General features: G+C 32.8%; 1 protein-coding gene across 1 annotated transcript in view; it reads left to right on the forward strand.

The window, feature by feature from the left end:
- LOC118186194 (PDZ and LIM domain protein 3-like) overlaps window positions 1-20,420 on the forward strand; it is an 83,080-nt gene extending 62,660 nt beyond the window's left edge. The window contains exons 4-6 of the mRNA XM_035356264.2: window positions 8,719-8,871; window positions 10,098-10,291; window positions 16,174-20,420. Coding sequence (XP_035212155.1) covers window positions 8,719-8,871; window positions 10,098-10,291; window positions 16,174-16,414 — 588 coding nt within the window. The 3' untranslated portion in view covers window positions 16,415-20,420. The remainder of the gene's footprint in view (window positions 1-8,718; window positions 8,872-10,097; window positions 10,292-16,173) is intronic.
- Window positions 20,421-20,655: the final 235 nt, after the last annotated feature.

Genomic DNA, 20,655 nt, shown 5'->3' on the forward strand with positions numbered 1-20,655 from the left:
GATGTAAATTTGCCACACATCTTATGTGCATTCTCGCAGAGTTGCCAACTCAATCTGGTAGATACAATATGTGCCACCCTATATTCGCAGCCTAACATTTAAGAAACATATTAAAACAATTTATCATTTATTTCTCAAGCATTAAAGAAAAGCATACTTATTTGTTTAATTTTTATTTTAAGAATTAATATTCAGACCATTTAATTATTTTTCTTGCATAATCCTTTTTAAAATTTCGTATTTGTTAAGTTTTTTTTTTTTTTTTTTTTTTTTTTTTTTTTTTTGTGCAGACCTCCCCTTCTTGTAAAGCAATTTCATGTAAAGCTTCATATAATTCATTATAGGTTTAAGCGTGGTCTAATACGGTAAATAATGGAAGCAAGTAAAGCACCCTCAAAGTTTACTTATGACTTTTAAAGGTGTCTAATTATTTAACGCATTGAACCTAACGGCTGCCTTTGGAAATTACTTACCTAGTTGGTAAATGATCGGCTCCCATTTAGGTTTGGTACAAGCCGCCCAGACGGTATAGTGGTTAGGGAAACCGACTGCGATACCGAAGGGCCCGGATTCAAATTCCGGAGAAGACATTGATGTAAATGGTCACCACTTCCGGTTTAGTGGTGACCAATGCTGAAAAGGCAAGTGCCAGCCATTCAATAAATAATGTTTGATATAAACATAGAATACAATCAAAAAGTAAAGGTTATCATAAAATTTTATTCCTCTGGATTTATGGGAATTACAGTAAAAAGACCTAGTAATTAATCAAGTAAGTATAGCGGAAATAATACAAAACAATTCATTCAACTTGGCTTCAACAATGGCTTCAACAATGGCATTTCAACAATGGCTGTCAATAAATATTATTGACAGCCATTCGCTATTTAAGCAAAGATCTGTACCGCTTGCTTACAGTCTCACCCCACCTATACTGTCCTCCCGGACCCAGCTCCAGCATTCATTCTATCTGAAGCGCCTCCAGTGGCATGAAAAAAAAAAAAAAAAAAAAAAAAAAGAAATTAGCATAAAGCTTGTAGAGATATTAGGATTTCTGAAGTAGGAAACATGAAAAATGAACAATGCCTTCGCCGGGACTCGAATCTGGACCTCTGGAATACGCATCGAGTGTCCTAACCAAGGCATGCAGAAAAGAGATGCCTTATAAGCTAGTTAGTAAAATTTAAATAAAATGAAGCATACTAGTCATTTGTCAGAAATTAACAGCCCAAAATAAATGACACGCCAACAATGAGAATCACACTTTCAAAAGTGAATTGCTCTGATGTCATTCAAAACAAACTAGCAGGCAGAGTTTTTATATGAGTAGTTGAAATTTATCTTTGATAGCTAATTTTTTAATAAGTATAATTCATATAGAGTTACAGAGTCAGCTTACTGAGACATTTTTAAATCCTGAGCCATGTAAGCTGATCACTCGAGTTTACTATAAGTTAAAAAGAAATCCCAATTCGATTCCAGATATTCAAGCGTGGAAAAGGTTTTTTTTTTTTTAATTCTGACACTTGGTGCTGTTAGAACGTCAATGCTTTATTTGTTTGAGAAGTTATATATATCACGAGTTCGAAAATGAAAACAGTTAAAAATAGGATTCTTAGGCTGACAGCCAAACAAAGTAGCTTTGTTCTAATTCAAAGGTATATATTTCTCACTGAAATCTGAAACTATCGATTTATCAATTCAGAAATGATTATTGTTAAAACAACCGTCTTATTTCTGAATATTATATGAATAAATTATTTGAATTAAAACGTTTCGGGAAGTTATCAAGGCAAAGGTTTGATTGCCATCTTTAATACATTGAAAAATCTAGTTTTCTTTATGCATTTATTTAACCCTTTCGCTGTCCTCTCTTGTCCGCGAAATTTTCCCTTCCCCCCCAGCGGCCGTCTGTTTTTCGTAGCGTGTAATGTTGTTTTCTCTGTACACCATAACTTTCCATACATGACTTTCGTAGTGGATGAATATCAATTAATACTAGGTAAAATTATAAGGAAATAAAGTATAATGGAAAAATAATATCTCTGCTTATTTCTAACAGCAGGATAATTTGATAACATCTGTTCCAGGCGGTCCACTCCTCCCATTTTGTTGTAATCTTTTACAATTTTTTTTCCCCTGCTGAGTAGACGTTGAAGCCATCTCTCACTGTCTTGTATCTTATGCAAAATGGCGCGAATATTCATAAAACCCGGGGCAAATTCAATTAGAAAATAGAATGCCTGATTAGTGCTACCTTATTAAAACAAACAAAAATAAAAACTCCAACAAGTAAACATTTAGAAAGCGTTTTAAAAGTTTAAAAGTTTTAAAATGTAGAAGAACGCTTGAGGCACGTTACGACCGCCCTGCGGAAGTTTCACTTGAACGCGCTAGACGCGTTACGGACGGCGAAGAGGTTAATATCTTATTTCAGAAGTAAATAAATTACAAAATATAGTTTTCTTTATGCATTTATTTAATATCTTATTTCAGAAGTAAAACTATTTTTCGTAAAATCTTTATGTTACGACATCTACAGGTGTTGCGACCAGCCGAAAGAGGGCGCTGCTGTTATTCATAAAACACTAAACATTTGTTCTTTTAAATAACGAAGTTTCTATGATTTTGTTTCAAAGATATGGCAACGTGTCATTTTCTTTAATTCTTTTTTTCTCACGAATCTGTGTTCAAAAGATGTAATGTCCAGCTGTGTTTGCACTTTTGTGTGTTGGAGCAAAGTAAAATTAAGTGTACATTTACACTCTTTTGCGAAAAAAATCGAAGCGCCAAGAAGGACTTTTGCAATCGTGACGAAATTTGGTACGCAAAAACATCTTGATCGAACATGGAAATGATCAACGTTTCAAGGCAAATGAAAAGGAATTGTGATCATAGCGCGCATTTCTAGTGCGCAATTCGCAAAGTATAAAACCAGTAATAGAGGCGGAAAATTTAGCTTTTTTTGTTGCTGCCATTGTAATTCCGTAAAGAAGCAACTAAAGATACCATTACGACGATATCGAAAACCTCACAGACAACTAAACGACGTCGAACGTGGTCGCATTGTAGGGTTGCGGGAAGCTGGGTGGTCATACTGAGCAATAGACAGCCACCTGCAGCGTACAGACACTGCTGTGCAAAGATGTTGGCAGCAATGTTTGCTACAAGAAAATTGCGACGAAATGAAGGCTTTGGATGGCCAAGGAGCACAAATGCGAGGCAAGATAGGATGATTGTTCGCCAGGTCCGAACCGCCCCATTATCGCCAGTATCATTGTCGACTATTTCAACGCACTACAGCCGTATCTATATCTCCCGTGGTACCGTCCACCATCTCACGGCGCTTGTTTGAGGCAAGGTTACGCTCACAGAAGCCTTTAAGACGTTTACCTTTTGACTCCACGACATCGGCGGAGTCGTCTAAGTTTAATAAATTTGCTATTGTTGGCAAAATAAAAATTAAATGATTATACTTCTATTCTGATTTTCGCAATTGGATCTGTCGGTGAAAATGTGCTTTAGCCCACTGCTTGGCGATTTTTTTTGCGAAAGCGGAGCTAAGTGACGTCCTTAAATGGGTTTGACTAAAATTGTGACGTCACAATGTATTCTCTATAGATATAGAAATAAGTATAATAAATTCTTGTTTCATAAGAATAAATTGAATTTCATTTAAAAAATTAAATTTAAATACAAATTTAAATAAATATTCTTTGCGCCATTTCTGCAAGGAATGAAATTTAAATTTAAACAAATTTAAATTTAAACAAATTTAAATTTAAATTTTAACAAACACGTATATAAAAGTAAAAAAGCAAATTTAAAACCCAAAAAAAGAAAAAAAGCCAAAATAATTTTTTTTTTTAAATTTTAAAAAAATGTGCAAACATATAAAAGATTTAATTCTCGAACTAATCTACAATATCATTTAAATTCAGAAGCATAAGAAATCAAGTGCAAAACCAATCCATGAAAATAAATTCACTTAGCAAATTAAAATTAAACTAAACAATTTTTTTTTTAAATGCATAAGTGAATGACTGTTGAGTAGGCAGGAGACAGACTTATCAAGGGGAAGTTGCCTCCAATCATTCAATTCGTGTTTCGTCATTCATGCAGGCAAGGGTAAAAGTCAAAACCAAAAGTAAAAAGAAATACATTAAAGTGGTACCCTTAGAAATTAACATTTAAGAATTAAATTTAAGAATAAAGTTCTAAAAGGAAAATACTAATGAAGTCTTTTGAGAAACAAGTAAAGTCAAGTATTAAATTAAACTTTTTTTAAAAAAATTAAATTTTTTAAAAAATTAATTTTTTATAAAAAATAAAAAATAATCTAGAAACCAATGTATTTTAGAAACCCTTGTCTACAGAAACCTCCCCGACACGAATATGCATATCAATAAAAAGAAATTAAAAAAGAACTAGACATAATCCATATAAACCAATAAGAAATAAAAACAACTAATTCACAATTTTTTTAAAAAAAACAAATATATATTTAAAAATATAATTTCATATTTAGAAAATACTTAAATACTACATAAAAATTTTTAAAAATACTTAAAGCAAGTAAATAGTAAGTTTTAATTCTAACTTACCTACTATATGAGTGTTGGGGTCTGCAAAAGTGTTGTTAAAGAGAAGTAAGTGTGTTCTTCAAATTATATAGATGGCGCTTATGTAGGTAAAGTTGAGTGTCAAGCTGCTTTGTTATATTAAAAATTTTTGTAAACATTAATATTAAAAAAATTAAATTAAAAATTAAAAATCCTAAAGGTAGTAATTATCAATTATTTAGGGAGTTAAGTAGCTGAGTCAATCAAGAGATGTAAGTTTGCTTGAAGGAAAATAAAGTTAAGTGGAATTGTGAATAAAAAATGTAAACTGTTTGTAATGTGAAATGTGTGTTCTGTAGAAAAATTGTGTAAAAATTGTAAAAAACGTTAAGTGAAAAATTTTTTTGTGTGAAAATTGCAAATAATTAAAGTAATTAAGAAAAAATGAAATGTTTTAAAATTAAAGTTTTAAAGTAAAATTTCCCAAAATTTTTTGAAACGAAGTCCTTAAAAAACCTCTAAAAAAATTCCCAGAAATTTCCCAAAAATTCCTTTAGGAAGTTAATTAAAAGTTATGTTTAATGAAAGAAAATATTAAAAGTTTAATGAACTTGATTTCAATTGGTATATTAAAACTTAACTAAATACTGGCTAAAGTATGCAAAATTAGAAGAAGAAGATTAAAAATCTTCACTCAATTCGGGCTATAATTGAGACTTTTGAGAAGAGTTGGCCCTTTATTAGTAAAAGAAAAGAATCCAGTATTGATTAAATATACATACTATTTACAAAATATTTACAATAAAAATTTACAAGATAATTTCTTTACTCTTCTATATCCTTCATTACCCTCCAGCTAAGGTTTAAGGTAATGTTATCATATCCAAAAGAGCCAAAAAATTATAAAGTAAAGTCAATGCCTGCCTTTTTAATATATAAATTAATAAATTTTGGTGGTACTTGATTATCAACTTGAACATTAATTAGCTTTATTATTTCTTCCTTTAAATCGTCTATTTCAGTACATATATTTTTTATTTTGATTATTTGGCTATGAAACGTGTTTTCTATTACTTTTCTAGAGATATTAGAGTTCCAATTAATTAGTTTAATAGTATGAAAATGGAAATTCCTTCTTTTATCAAATAATTTAATTTTGCTGTGTTTAATAATTTGCAGGTCTAGGAATTCAATAGTATCTTGATTCGTATTCGTTTTTTTGTATTTAATACAACTTCAGTATTTTCAAAGGTTTCTAAGCTTTAGAATTTATACAAATAAAAAAAAGATTTTTAATAAATTTATTGCGGCAACTATATCAGAATGTTGCAAATTATTGCGTGTCTTTTAAATAAAATAGTATATACTCCAATTTGTGTTAAATCTATTAATATAAGGGCTTAATAAATTTCACGACTTACCCCCCCCCCTTTGATGATTTTCTTGATGCTGGATTATATTCCGGATAGCTGCTAGAAAAATACTGATGTCTTCTTTTGTTAATGATTCATAACGTAAAATAAATCATACAGATGATTTTGCTTTTTCTTGGTTTTCTATTGACATATTATTATTTACATTTTTAATTTAAAAGGACAATCATTTAAAGAACAATTACAGCCGATTCAAAAACTACCAAAAATCGAGTTCAAGTTCTGAAAAAATGCTAGTTATACGGTTTTCGTCTGGTTTCTCTCTGTTGCCAATACGCTTGAATCAATAACTATCTCCCTCTTCTGTCTCTCTCTTTTTTTTTTTTTTTTTTTTTTTTTACCGGAGTAGTTGCCAACAAATTTAAATTCATATTTTCGAACATTTTAGTTTTATCATTTTTACAAATTACCTTGTTGCTACGTAACGACACAATCCTTTAGGTACTAGTAAGTAGACAATCTTCATTATTTCCTAAAAATTTTAAACTTTACATTAATAAAAAAGAAAAATATTTTTATTGCATATCAACATCATACGCAGCTTTCATATCACTGTTTCGTAAATTCTTAAATCACGTTATATTCTATATTCATACTAGAATTCTACACATTGTACAAATAAAAAAAAATCTAATTTCTCACAATGAAAGAAAATAAACACTACAAATCTGGAACACTAAGCAATGCTTCACACACACATTATCAATGAACTCATATTATCAAGTGCAATTGCGATAGCAAATACTACGTATTAAAATAAAAAAGTAAAAGTTATTTATAGGGTCAAAGTTTACAGTTTTGCTACTATTGAGTAGATCGTCGGATTATCGATATTTTTCGGAAACCATTATCAACGTATCAAAACCAAACAATTAAAAATACAATAAAAAAAAGATGTCTAAAGTATAACTTGCAATTAAAACAACAATGCAAATTTAAAATACACAAAAAATACATTAAACAATGCATATAAAATACGTTACATTACTGCTCAGTATAACATACAGCCTCGCTATGCCCATGTGCACAACGATCTGTATTCACTCGAAAAACTTCAAAGAATTGCAAAAACGTGGTGTCGATGTACCCATCCATCTATTCCACTCAAACAAAAAAAAAAAAAAAAAATCAGAGAATTGCACAAACTCGGCATTGCGCACTGCGTTGGCTTTGCCCATGTACATATCGATCTATTTTCACTTAAAAAACATCAGAGAATTGCACAACCTCAGCTTTTCCAATCTTCTAGGAGTGAGCTGAAAAGAAAAACAAAATAATAAAAATAAGCAACTTTAAAACGAAGCATACAAGAAAAAATTTTTCACTTACCCTTTTCAGAAAAAATGTAAAAAGTCTTTTTGAGGGGCTTTATATATGTATATATATATATATTGAATTTATCTCAAGAGGAAACCCTTTTGGACCCCTTCCCTCATCTTTAAATAAATTTACTAACGCTTTATACGCCGTTTTCGTAATATATGCAGAAAAATGGCAAAAACCCACAGGGGGAAAAAACACTCGATTAAGAACCACCACATAAGAACATTCAAACCGCAACAGAATTAACTGCTCAAATTAACAAGTAAAAATTTCCAAAAAAAAAAAATGAAATCTTTCAGATTTTACATTACGCCCAAAGGGGCGTTTTTTTAACGTTTTGTGTGTTACCTTTCTTTATCAAATATCATGTTCTTCTCACTTAAACCATAAAATTCAGTTCAACAGCAATATCGCAAAATAATTTTAAAATGAGCATAGTTTTAAATTTCCGATAAACAGATTCACGCTCTGCAGATAAAAATGTTTTTTGCCCCGTACTGTGTTGCCGTTGCTCGCTTTGAAATCTTCGAGTTTGTTAATCAAAAATTCGTTAAAGTTTTACAAAATATGAACCAGATGATAAAAAAAATTCCAAATTCCAAGTTTGGGCTTCCAAATATCCATATTCGGTTGGAAACGTGCGTTATTCAAAATTTGATGGCTCTAGGTACCCTTGTTTTATCACAATACGAGAAACATTTTTGCAGATTTTTCTATATTTAATTTCTTTAAATATAACACAGAGCGATAACATTTAGTGGCAACAGAATAACAACACAGCTTCAAAATATCGGGTGGTTTTCCCCATGTGTAACGTGTATACGAGCCTGTTTCCCTTAGAAAGTCCTCCACGAAGGCATCCCTCCCTTTAGGCAGATAGCCCTCGTGTGCTTTGCCATAATTGAATAATGCAATCAAAATATCGGGTTAGCCATGTTGGCGCGTTTATTGCCCATTGAAAAAAATCGCCAAGCAGAGGGCTAAACCGCATTTCAAACGGATCTGCAATGTACATAAATGTAATTATTCTATATATCGAAATATTGTTGAATTTGTATTGAAAAGCTGTATTCAACAATGATTTCAACTATTCGGTAAATCCCAGTTTCTGCTAAACTTCACATAAATGTGTCGAAATTTTGAAAGATTTGATTCGGGTTCTTCAAGTAACAAGCTGAGGATCGACTCCAAATAATTGATAAAATACGGCCGTCAACTTGAGGGGGGGGGAGAAAAAAAAGAGAACCTCAGTGCCAATCAGAAGGAAAATTTAGACGCTAATTTGTAAACTTTCAGCAAGAGTGACTATCCTTTTTATCTAGTCAGTATAATTCTGTCAGCATAACTATACCATTTTTTTTAATTCAAAAGTTTTTTTTTCTTTCCATTTATCTCTTTAGCCTTACCGATCTACTCCTTTAATTCTACCGTCAGCTAAACCTTCCAAAGATATTCCAGTTGGTTCATATCTCAGATTCGACCCATTAAACAGGAGAACAAGTACGCCACCAAACTTAGGCCCACGTTTCGACGATCCCTTCATGCTTACGAAGGTATGTATTTCTTTTTTCTTTTTTTTCTTCCGTTTAAGTATTGTTAGAAACTATTTTTCTTAATCCTATAGTTTCCTAACTACCACATAAAAGTATGTTAAGCACAAAATTTTCATAACTTACACTGGTTGTAGAAATCGCCACCATCAAAATCAATATTTGTCAGTTAAAATACGAAATGCGAATAATTTGAACGAAAGTTCTCTAGCTTCTTATCTGCAGTCTGACTAATTTATCTTGTATGTTATAACGTTATTGTAACAGCTTAAGGACATAACCCGAGTTAAATCGTTATACTAATTTATGCAGTTTCCTTTATCACGAGAAAACACGCACTGATTTATATCAATCTCGTCGAACCCATTTATGTTAGGGCAAAGATATTGTACATTTTAGATATTGTACATATTTATTGTACATAACCGAGTATACACGAGAATAATTCGCAGTGTTTCGTCTTTTACTCAAGTAAGAATTATGCCAAACTGGTATTAGGTAAGTTAAGCAAAGTAGGTAGATTATAAATGAGATGAATTTAAGTTAATGTACTATTTAGAATTCATTATGAAAATGACAGTTCCGTCAAGTTTTAATTTTTTTTAATATCGTGAGATATTATTGTTAGAGTGAGTAGCAGTATTATTATTTTTGTTACTTGAGCAAAGAGTTCCTCGACACTATCGCTTTCAAATATATATATACGCTTTCAAATATATATATATATATATATATATATATATAAACATAAAGCATCTAAAGTAAACTGGAGTCAACGCAAGGCCATTCTTCAACAATATTAATAATTGCAACCGTGTATAAGAGGTTTAAGACAATCAAAAAACAATTCAAAATTAAAATAAGAATTTATAGTGGTACAAACTCTAAAAGTAAAACTGAAAATGCAAAAGGGAAAAAATATACAAGATAATAAAAATATAAATATATAAATTAATCTCCCTTTAATATAATTTAATTTATAACATTAACTATATATATATAGTTAATGTTAAAAATTTCATTTTTAAAATGTATGTATATTCTTTCTGATAACAGTTAGTAATACTTGATAATTTCATAACAAGAATAAAATTTCAAAGCAGAATTCACTGTTCTTTATTTTTTAGTTTGTTTGTTTTCCGCAATAATGCAAATTTCGGAGTGATTAAAAAATGCCCAAATTCGGGAATTCCTAAATCTAAATTATTCATATAGATCTTTTCCTTCAGGTGCAAGAAGCAATATTAGAAGCAGCCCATTCATCTGGTGCACCAAGTCCTCGTAGAACCCCAACACCTGACATCGGTCTCCACAACGGGTCGCATATCTACCACCGCCAGTATAATTCTCCAATAAATATGTACTCTAATCAAGCTATTGTTGAAGCTATAGCAGCACAAACAGTGATGACGAAGAAACCTCCGTAAGTATATACACTCGTGTTAAAAAAATAAGCAATAAATGCTAACAAAAAAGGTACGAATGTAAAGAGGGGAATTAAAACACACAATTTCGTATGAGGTAAAGATTGCATCACCGAATGCAAACGACAATCATAATGAGTATAAAACGCAATCCCGCAATCACATCACAACGCGTTAAAAAAGGGCAGTTCGCAAGCAGCGTTGGTTTCGTGTAATCCAAGACAGCCAAAGCGGAAAGCATGAGCCAAAGACACCATTTGATTGATGAAATGCGTTGGAGGACTGATGGCATGTTGAAAGCTGGTGCAAGATCGATTCACTGTTGCAAGGGAGCTAAGTGTGCATTCTATTGTAATCACTGGGGGGGATTCGTTACCAGAGAGATCAAAACCCCTGTAGAAGACGTAGATCTGGACACCGGTGGATTGCCACAACGGCAGACCATCGCTTCCTGTTGCTGTCTGCAAGACGCCGTAGATCACTATCAGCACAACAGCTGGCGTCGCATCTCCTTACGGCCGGACGGCCCATATCCCGCCAAACAGTGTCACGTCGACTATATGAAGGTGGACTGTACGCCTGACGACCTGTGGTTTGTATTCCTTTGTCCCCCCATCGCATGTCAGAGCGCGCTTGAATGTCAGAGCGCGCTTGTCAGAGCGCAGAGCAGTGCGGCCATATACTTCAAAACGACAGCTCAGTTTTGAAGGAGAATTGTCGGTAAGACGGATCAAAAGGTCTCTTTTCTATGTCGCAAAGCTATTTATAAACATTAGTTACACTTAGAAACATTTGTGCCTTTTCTGGGATTCTAAACTGGGCTCATCAGTATGACACACGTGACCTTCAAAACATGAGGAAGGTTACTGTTTACGTAAGATTTCAAAAAACTGCACCACGGCGTCCACAGTCCACAGATTTTAAATTACAGCATTGCGCTCACGACACCTATATTGCGTACATATCACTATTCTTAGGTTCAGGTCCCCGTTGTTGCGTTCTCGCTATCATTTCCTACAAAAATCGTTAGATAGCGCCGTGTTTATTTACTCATTAGAGCAGTATAGAACCTTTAAACGAAATTTAAGTGCCCGCTGTTTCAGCTTTTCACGAATATTTCGAAAGTTGAAGACATGACCAAATTCGTGAATAAATTGACCAAAGTAAATTGTTATTTTCTGAAAGATTATTTCCGGGAAAGACATAAAGGATAACAAAACAAAACTCAATTCTTCAAACAATCGATTGGCAGACTGATGTTAATTCTTAATGATATGACAAGCTTATCCAAAAAATGCTTTCCGCCAACTTTGTTACCTTTTCCTCAATTTCAAGCAATGGATACAGAGCAAGTTGTGCATTACCCGTCAGAATTTTTAAATCCTCTTGATTCCGTAGGAATACCACCACACAGTCTTACTTTACATAAAGTTCCCACTGTCATATTATTGTGCAACGTAAACATGCCAGAGATGTACTGTAGAACAAAGCTCACAGTGAATCTTTGCCGAACTTAAAAGAAGCCCCTATTATTACGGGGCATGCCGCAGTTGAAGATGTATTCATTCATTGCATTCCGTTGATACCCAAAGATTTAAATACACCCTTCGATTTCAAGCAACTGCAGTTTCCTATCCAGCTTGAATTTGCTGTGGGTGTCAACAAGACGCAAAAGGTTATTTAAAATTTGAAATATATTAATTTGAAAGCACCATGTAACTTGTAAACACCCTATTTTACACATAGCCAGTTATATGTGGCTTGCTAAATAATCGTAATGCTGGATATTTTGTTTATTTGTATATGGTCCAGACGAACGAACGAAAAGCATTGTGTAACCTCAAGCTTTGAGATAAGTGGTGCGAAAGAAATAATATTTTTTGTCTATCTATATAAATTATACAGTTTTATTCGAGCTTGGTAAAATTTTGCACAATTCACCTTGAACCAAAATAAGGAGAAAATCACTTGCGTAAAGCGAACACCTTCTAGACAGTTCTAGTAGAACCCGGGTGACGCCAAGTTCTACCAACTAGTCTGTACAAATAAAGAAGAGTGTGCGTATGTCTGTCTTTCATACAAATCTACAGTTTTACTCCGATCTTGATAAAATTTAGCACACTTTCATAAGAAGATGAAGATTACTGGCTTCTTAAGATTTCGAAAACCACCCCACCTGGTCCACACTCTTGGTATTTATATTAGAATGGTGCACTCACAGCACCTATCTTGCGTAGACATTAGATTCACGTAGCTGTTGTTGCATTCCTCTATCAGTTGCAGTAATAATTGCTAAGCAATGAATTTATCGCAAAATTTACTATGGCATCTGTATATAGGTAGCTCAAATTCTTACTTTATTAAATTTTAATGTAAAAGCAGCATGTGCAGGGGAGGGACGATATGGTCGGATGGACACTGCAAAGCGTCAAGAAAGCGAATGCTATGTTTCATGGGAAAGGAAGGTGAAACCCCACCAGTAAATGAAATTTCAAAGAATGAAATTATTCGAAATTGAAATTGTGGCTAACTTATATCAAGAGCAACAAGATAATCGATTCTGGAACCATGTCTCGACAAAGACTTGCAAATAGCGAAATATATGCTGCACTAATTGTTATATTTTGTCTGAAGACTGATTTAAATTTTAAGATTTCAAAAAAGCTTTTTGCGCTTCGATACATCTATTACTCCAGTTTTCAGTTAAAGTCAAACTAAATGCGAATTTGCAGATGACATGTATAATGCAAAGCTTCCCAAAAATGCCCGTAATATCATTTTGAAAAATATATATTTCAGAACAACTTTTTTTCGTATAAAAAATACAGGAAATGTAAATTAAGAGTAACATTTCAGACAAGCATGTCGCAATAACTATCTAACTTCTAAAATATTCAAGTAAGACCTGCTTATTGTCAAACCTAACTGTCTACCTCAAACAGTTGGCAAGTTGGTTCTGAATCACAAGACAAATTCAAGACTTGTGGCAATACAACTAAAAGTTAATAATAAATAAAATGATGTGGCTTCTCGTTGCCTATCAGTTACACTAGCTTACTACTAAGCTACAGTAACGACATGATTACGGTTTCAGAACCTATTCAGAGTTATGAGCCCGATTGGATCGGATGAAAAAAAAATAATAACTACTAACTTTGTAAACCTTCGGGCGTCCAACTTTCCATTCTGTGAGCAGATTGTATACATTAGCATGCAAAACTTAAGCACAAACCTATTTTTGAAGAAGAACGTTATAAAATTCGGAAAAGGGGCTTGCAGCGATTAAAACATCTATTTCAATAGAAAGGTACTTAACATGCAACTAACAGAAATAAGATATCTTAGGTCACGTGAGAGCACATATACAGCCTGCAATAGACTCAGCAACGCTTGATGATAAGCTAAAGGAGGATGAAAGTAATTATTATTAAAAATGTTTGCTGCTCATGTCTAAGTGAGTTGTAAGTGTAACATGATTAAAAGGAACCATGTAAACAACTTCAGAAGGGCAGCATTGCTCAACAACGGCGTATGGTAAAAAGGATGTCAATGTCGTTCTTTACTGTGGCCATTCTTCTTCATAAAAATGGCTTACTTCCTAATAATACAGAGCGTTGCATCCTACTGATGACCACCCATTTCTGGCGCCATTTAGATTGATGTAAAGAGCACAAAAATCATTCATTCGTTTTTATGGATCATAAAGCCTAAATACATTAGACTTTTGCTGCGGAGAAATTGCTATAAACTGAAGATATCATTGGAATGGATTGGTCAGCATGCTCCTTTGATTTAAATCCTATAATATAATGTATGTGGGATGCTTTGGGAAGACGTCTTTCTGCACGAGAACATCCACCGGCAAACACCAACAAAAACAGATGCTCTTGGAAAAATAATCATTCTTACTTCAAAAAATGTTTGATTATCTGGTTAAGTATGGAGAGATGATACCACACAAGCATTGTAGTTAAGAGAGATCATATATCTTATTAAAGAACATCTGTTTGTTGTTCCCCTTCACTGATATGCAAATTTTTGTACCAACACTAATCTTCCTATAAAGTTTTTTTTTTTTTTTTTTTTTTTTTTTTTTTTTTGCTATATTCAAAACTATGAACATCATACACATTTTTACACTAGTTTGCGTTTCTTCATCCTTTAAATACTTTCTTTCGAAACCAATTTTTCTGCACTGATGTCTTTCAGATGTAAAAGATAGCTTTTAGAAGTTCCCATTCGAAAAACTTAACATACTTTTTAAGTATCTCTTAATTCTTTCTTCGCAATCAAGATCCCTGACCTGAGATCTAGACCTCGGGGCACGGACTCTCCTACGAGTACGAGCTAGACCATCATTCCACCAAGTGACCAAAGATTTATTTTTCTTCTCAGATTTTAAAAGTGTTTTCATATTTGAAGTCAAAAACTCTTGCAGATCAAAAACAAAGTTATTTAAGTCTTTTTCAGAGTCAGTGTTTCCAAGAAGATATTCGAATTTCCTAATTTCTTTCTTTAACTTTATTACAAAAGGAACGAATTCGCTTGCTATCAGCCGAAATAACATAGTCATCAGAACTCAAAATTTCAATTTGTCTAATATTAATCAAAATAAAACGATGGCCGCTGTGTGATTCTTCATCAAGAATATCAAGCTGAATGTCAAACTGATTCAAGGAGGAGGATCTGATTACAAAATCAGTCCATTTTGCCCAACCGAGGAAACAAATGTAGGAAGGGAATCCGGCTCATTAAAAAGAATAAGATTCATTTGAGTTATAAAATTAGAAATCCAAGGGAATCGTTCAGTCCAGCCCCGTATAAAATCACCACAAATTATAAAATTCTCAAAAAGACTAACAATCCTTTCAGTTTTTATAAGTGTGGTTAAGGTCCTCGGTAGGCGAGAAGTAGACCGAAATTATACCAAAATCAACCCCCTCTTCGTAAATATGCACTGCCACTACAGTATTCTTTACATGAACTACCAAAACGTTAATAGAACTATTCGGAAAAAGTTTAAAAATTTTATTAAATGATATTTCGCTTCATTATTTTTTTTTTCCTTTTCCTAGTTCCGCAATGAAAGCAAATTCCTCAATGATACTTTTTTCCTACTGGTTCCAGGCCCACCAGCGGCCGAGCGGTAAAGTCGCTGAACACTGGTAGTTCGGTCCGAGGTTTGAATCCCGCGAACGGGCTGGCTGCATGGGTGTTTTCGTGGTTTTCCCCATGTGTAACGTGTATACGAGCCAGTTTCCCTTAGAAAGTCCTCCACGAAAGGCATCCCTCCCCTTTGGCAGATAGCCCTAGTGTGCTTTGCCGTAATTAAATACACCACACCACCACCACCACACCTACTGGTTCCAAGTTTTATTCATTTTGATTAAATAGTCATGTCACAAAATATCATACTGGAATCGGAGTGGATTTTTTTATTGATTTTCTTTAGTGTGTCTTTCATCAGTTATTCAAGAGATATTTGATTATTAAATCTTGAAATATACTGCGTAGTTATGCATATTTCTTACTAAAATAATAAGTACATATACAGAAATAATTAACTATCCATTTGCATTTATAAAACTGAATTTCGATCTTTATTTGAAAGCAATTAGCATGAAAACATCGGAAGACAGCCTGTTATGACTATGTAAAAAGGCAGCATAAAAAAACATTATCTTCTATTAATAAATTCGAATTCTTTTTCTGAGGTAATATTTTGAAGGCAATTCAGATAAATATTTCTACAAAAAAGAACTTCAGTATAATTAAATATTGCTGTAAAATTTCGTGCAAATTTTAGCCATTCAAATTCTTATCATATATTTATCTTTAAAATATTTTTCAGTATATCTGATATTCATCTTCTACATTTCAGACTCCAGGAAGCTGACGCTCTTCTGGACAATAAGAAGCTATTGAATATAAAACAGTCTCCAACCTATCAATTGATACACGATGAAGAATGGAAGAAAGCTAAACTTGTAGAACATGAACCACTTAAAGAACATGTTTACAACGTAGTGCCACGTGATAGCGATCACTATAAATCTGAAATTCATCAGTCTGATAGTTTCAAAGCGATAATGCACGATTTAAAAGGCATTTCAGATTTCTGAAATTCCATCACAAAACTGAAACTTTCCCTTTCAAACACGATCTAATGTTTCGTAAAATTGGCAGCACCAAAATTCCCATTAGGAATTTGGAAAAAAATAATTTTCTCTTTCTCTCTTTCTATACGTATGTTACTGGCAAAGTGTGAAATCTAATGCTGTATATAAAACCTGAGTCTCATTACAATGCCAGTAATATGTTTATATATAAAGTTATTAAGTCACCTATAATTATATTAAAACATATAAGCATTTCATTTGAAATTTATTTAAAATTTCATCGGAACATCTTTCTTATTTGAATATGGTTCTTTAAACTCACATTTTACATCTTCACAAGCGTAAAATCATTAAAAAGTTTATCTCTTCATTTCATCAGACAATAGATTCTGTATATCGAACATCATACCTGCTTAATCACACAAAATTTGTTATTCTATAGAATTTGTGAAGAAATACTGCTGTTATACATCATATTGTGAAAGCGGATTTGAAAACATGGAATTGTTTATTTCAAACGAACTGCATGCATAAATAAAAAAAATATATGTACAAATTTTTGCTGTAGAACAAATTAGTGTATACAATGATTTAACTGCGTATGATCACTCTTTTATTTTACAGCAGTAAACAGTTATTTTCATATTACTTTAAAGTATTGAAAATAAAAGCATAGTATTGTAGTCCAGAATTCCAAAAAGCTTTGCCGTAGAGCATCTGAAGTTGCTAGTGGTGTTTCACAGACTCGAAATAAACCTTTCAGTTTGCTCTATAACTTAACAAGAGACAAAATGTGGAAACAAGGGAAATAAGCACTGTCGTCTCTGAATGAACTCTGCGCCTACAGCCCGGCTGTCTGAGTCAGATTCTGGAAAGAGAAGTCACTCCAATCTTGTTTAATGTTTTTCTAACCAGATGTCTACTAAAAAATGGCATGATGTGGCCAATATCACGTCGAAAAACGGGATCATTTAGAGTGAAGAAAATCTTTGTAGGATTGACACATAAACCCACAGGATGTCTGCGTAACTTAAACCAGTGACAAAGGTTCCCGTGAATACAAAGTATTCCAGTAAATCCATGTAAATTATTTCTCCATTATCTCCAGTTTAGTAATACCAATCTATACCTCTTTGATATCTATACTTTATACATACACTTTTCCTAGTGTAAATGGATTTGAAATCACGATTCATTACTGCTACTACTAGTACACTTTTGCGAAGTGAAACTTGATCAGCTGTATCTTGCATTGTCTGAGACACGACGTAAACATCGGTTGCCATAACTTGCTCTTGCATACAGACTAATGGAGCGGGCTAGTTAAATTATTATGACTTTTTGCAAAGTAGCTTTTTCTAAACCTTGTATGATTTCTACAATGGTACAGGGCATTTTGCTTTCACTTTGAGAATAATGCAAAAATTATACCCTTTTTCGGAAGTTGTATCGTATTTCGAGAAGATGCGAAAATTAAGTGAAATACGGTACCTAAATTTCTAAATATCTAAACTTCGGTTGTGCCTTCATGACATCTAATACATGTGCCAATCAAACACGCAAATTATATGGCCGTCTTAACAAAATCATGGCCCCAAGGTTTCTGATATGTTCTGAGCCTCTTATCTATACCAATTGTCCAAAATATGGGCCTATTTTAAAACCGGGTTGGGCAGTGGCATAAATTAAGGTAGAACAGCCTACTTTATTTGAATACACCGATATAATTCCCACATACCATAATTATACCAATATATTTTCAGTACACAGAGACCTGCGTTTTTATACAAATCATTAGTTTTTGTGGGCCACAGATAGTGATTTTCATATTATTCTCAAGCTATATTTAATAATTTGTCCCTTCAGGTTATATCAGCGATTATTAATTAAATATTTGCTCAATTTAAAAACAAGGCGAAACAAAATGTTGCAGATCCCATCAGTATCATTTTCCATTTTCTTTGCTAAATAGGAACTCCAGCGGAAAAATTAAGCTACCTAAAGATACAAAGCTGTTGAAGATCTGTTGTACAAAAAGTGGGCAGAACAAAATCCTTATCTGCTATAATCGCCTACCGTGAGTTAATACGGAAAAATTATTTTCACCTCTCCCCTTCCATAATAATAATAAGAATTTATTATAGTACATTACATACAAACTCCAATTCTACGGACTTTATAAAGCATAAAATACTTTTCATTTACGACAGGTAGTAAACAATATTTTTATCATCTTTCAAATCACTACTTTTTCAATTCCTAAATGCACTGAGCTCGATTAATGTGAACATTTTTTAAAAGTTTCTCGATTGTAATATTTCCAAAATTGTTATTATCACATTCGTAAAATCTTACAAAAACATAGTTTGCAAACTAAACACTGAAATCTTGGATCTAAATTTCTCAGCCATTTATAATTAAACATTATGCTGTGTTTGCAGTCATAATTTAACAGTTATCAAAAAAAAAATGTAGTGCTTCAATATATAGTTTTCTTCTTTTGCAAATACAACAAATGATGATAATATTGAAAATACAAGACCGGCTCCAATAGATACTAACTTTTACAAACATACTTTCACATCATTAAATCTAACCCCAGAGTTTTTAAATTTAAAACACCTTTTCAGCCTCACTATGAGTATTGCCATTTATTTATAGTACAGTCAAAGATGTCGAGTCTCTTCTCTCGATGTTAGGAAAATAGCCCTCCAATAATTCTGTTGTTGCTTATTTGATGGAGTCAGCCCAAGCCCCCGAAATTCCTCGTGGCAAGGAGAGCTAGATTATGCCTGCCGTTGGCAACAGCCTTGAGCACCATTCAGGTGACAGTGCGATTTAGCTCTATTACGCCCCCCATTTTGATGGAGAGCATCCCGGGCGAGACGGGATGACCCCTCTCCCCTTCCACCAAACCACACGAGAAGACTTTCCGCTTGCCGAATATTTAGAGTGCCGCCCGCATGATTCGAGCCCAGGCCCTTCAGCACGGCAGTCAGCGACGCTAACCACTATACCGGTTGGGCGGCCCAATAACTCTATATTAATGTATTATATTATATTAATTTTAAGATCTAATCCTCAAATCATTTCATTTAACAACTTTTACCTAAATTCAAATATCTTAATAAGGAAGGAATGCGTTTTCGAAACTCTAGAATTCTTTTTCTGGTAAAACTGTTCCCCTCAATCCATTTTTCAAAAGAAATTTATGCATTTTGCGTTTACTTTTATATTAATTTCCTGATGCGAATTTTCATCAATGCATTTTCTCCAGTAATTTTATGCATACAGTATTATATTTTTGAATTGACTCATTAGCTATCCAATATACTTTAGATATTATAGAAAAGAATTTTATTCCCGCGTATTTTTTAAAGAAAAGCGCGTTTTCGTTTTTCTCCTCCTTCCCTTAGATAAGATCTCAAAATCTGATTTTACTTAATCAAGGGAAAATATTTTCCGATTAGAATACTAATTATGAATAAGTCTACAAATTTGAATGATCACAGATATTAAATATCATAATCATTGATAAACTTGAAAAGGCTATTTTTCATAAAACTTATCAAGAAATCAATCTGCATTTACTTTCAACCATTTTAATTGAGTTCAACTGTATTTATCGCTCATATTTTCTTAGTTTCAATAAAAATGTTCCAAACCATTCAACTGATCACTGCAATAATTTATTCAGCATCCTTTTTTATAATTATAATCCTACATTCAAGTTTTGTTAATATGCATAAAATTCTTGAATGTTACTCAGAATATAAACTTCTTTCATTCCCAACATTCTGATAAAAAAATGGTGATCTTAACAATAGTTTGGGACATTTTCTTTGAAGTAATTTGAATATTACTTTTCATTACTTTTGTTAGCAATATTTTGATTATCATATTCATGGTTGCCAAGTGTATAGTGTGTAAGTATTGTGGTGCATGGGTTGTTATCTATGAATCACTTTTCTGTACAGTAATTTATTTCAATAAATAACAACGAAAATTCCTTTTCTACTGCGTAAATTCATTACTTGAAATCATTACATAATTCAAGCATTCCCAACGGGGCTGGTATTGACCTTCTGGGAGTCGATGATCAAGAGGTTGATTGGGTTCGATACAGTCGAATATACAACGGCAACTAATCGACATAATTAAGATACCACTGAATCCAAAAAAAAAAAAAAAAAAAAAAAAAAATCTGAAAGCTTTCAGATTTTATATTAGGCTTAAAGGGGCTT

Source organism: Stegodyphus dumicola, chromosome 6 (genome assembly GCF_044657685.1).
Source record: "Stegodyphus dumicola isolate Sdum_Otavi_A_Nest chromosome 6, ASM4465768v1".
NCBI lineage: Eukaryota > Metazoa > Arthropoda > Arachnida > Araneae > Eresidae > Stegodyphus > Stegodyphus dumicola.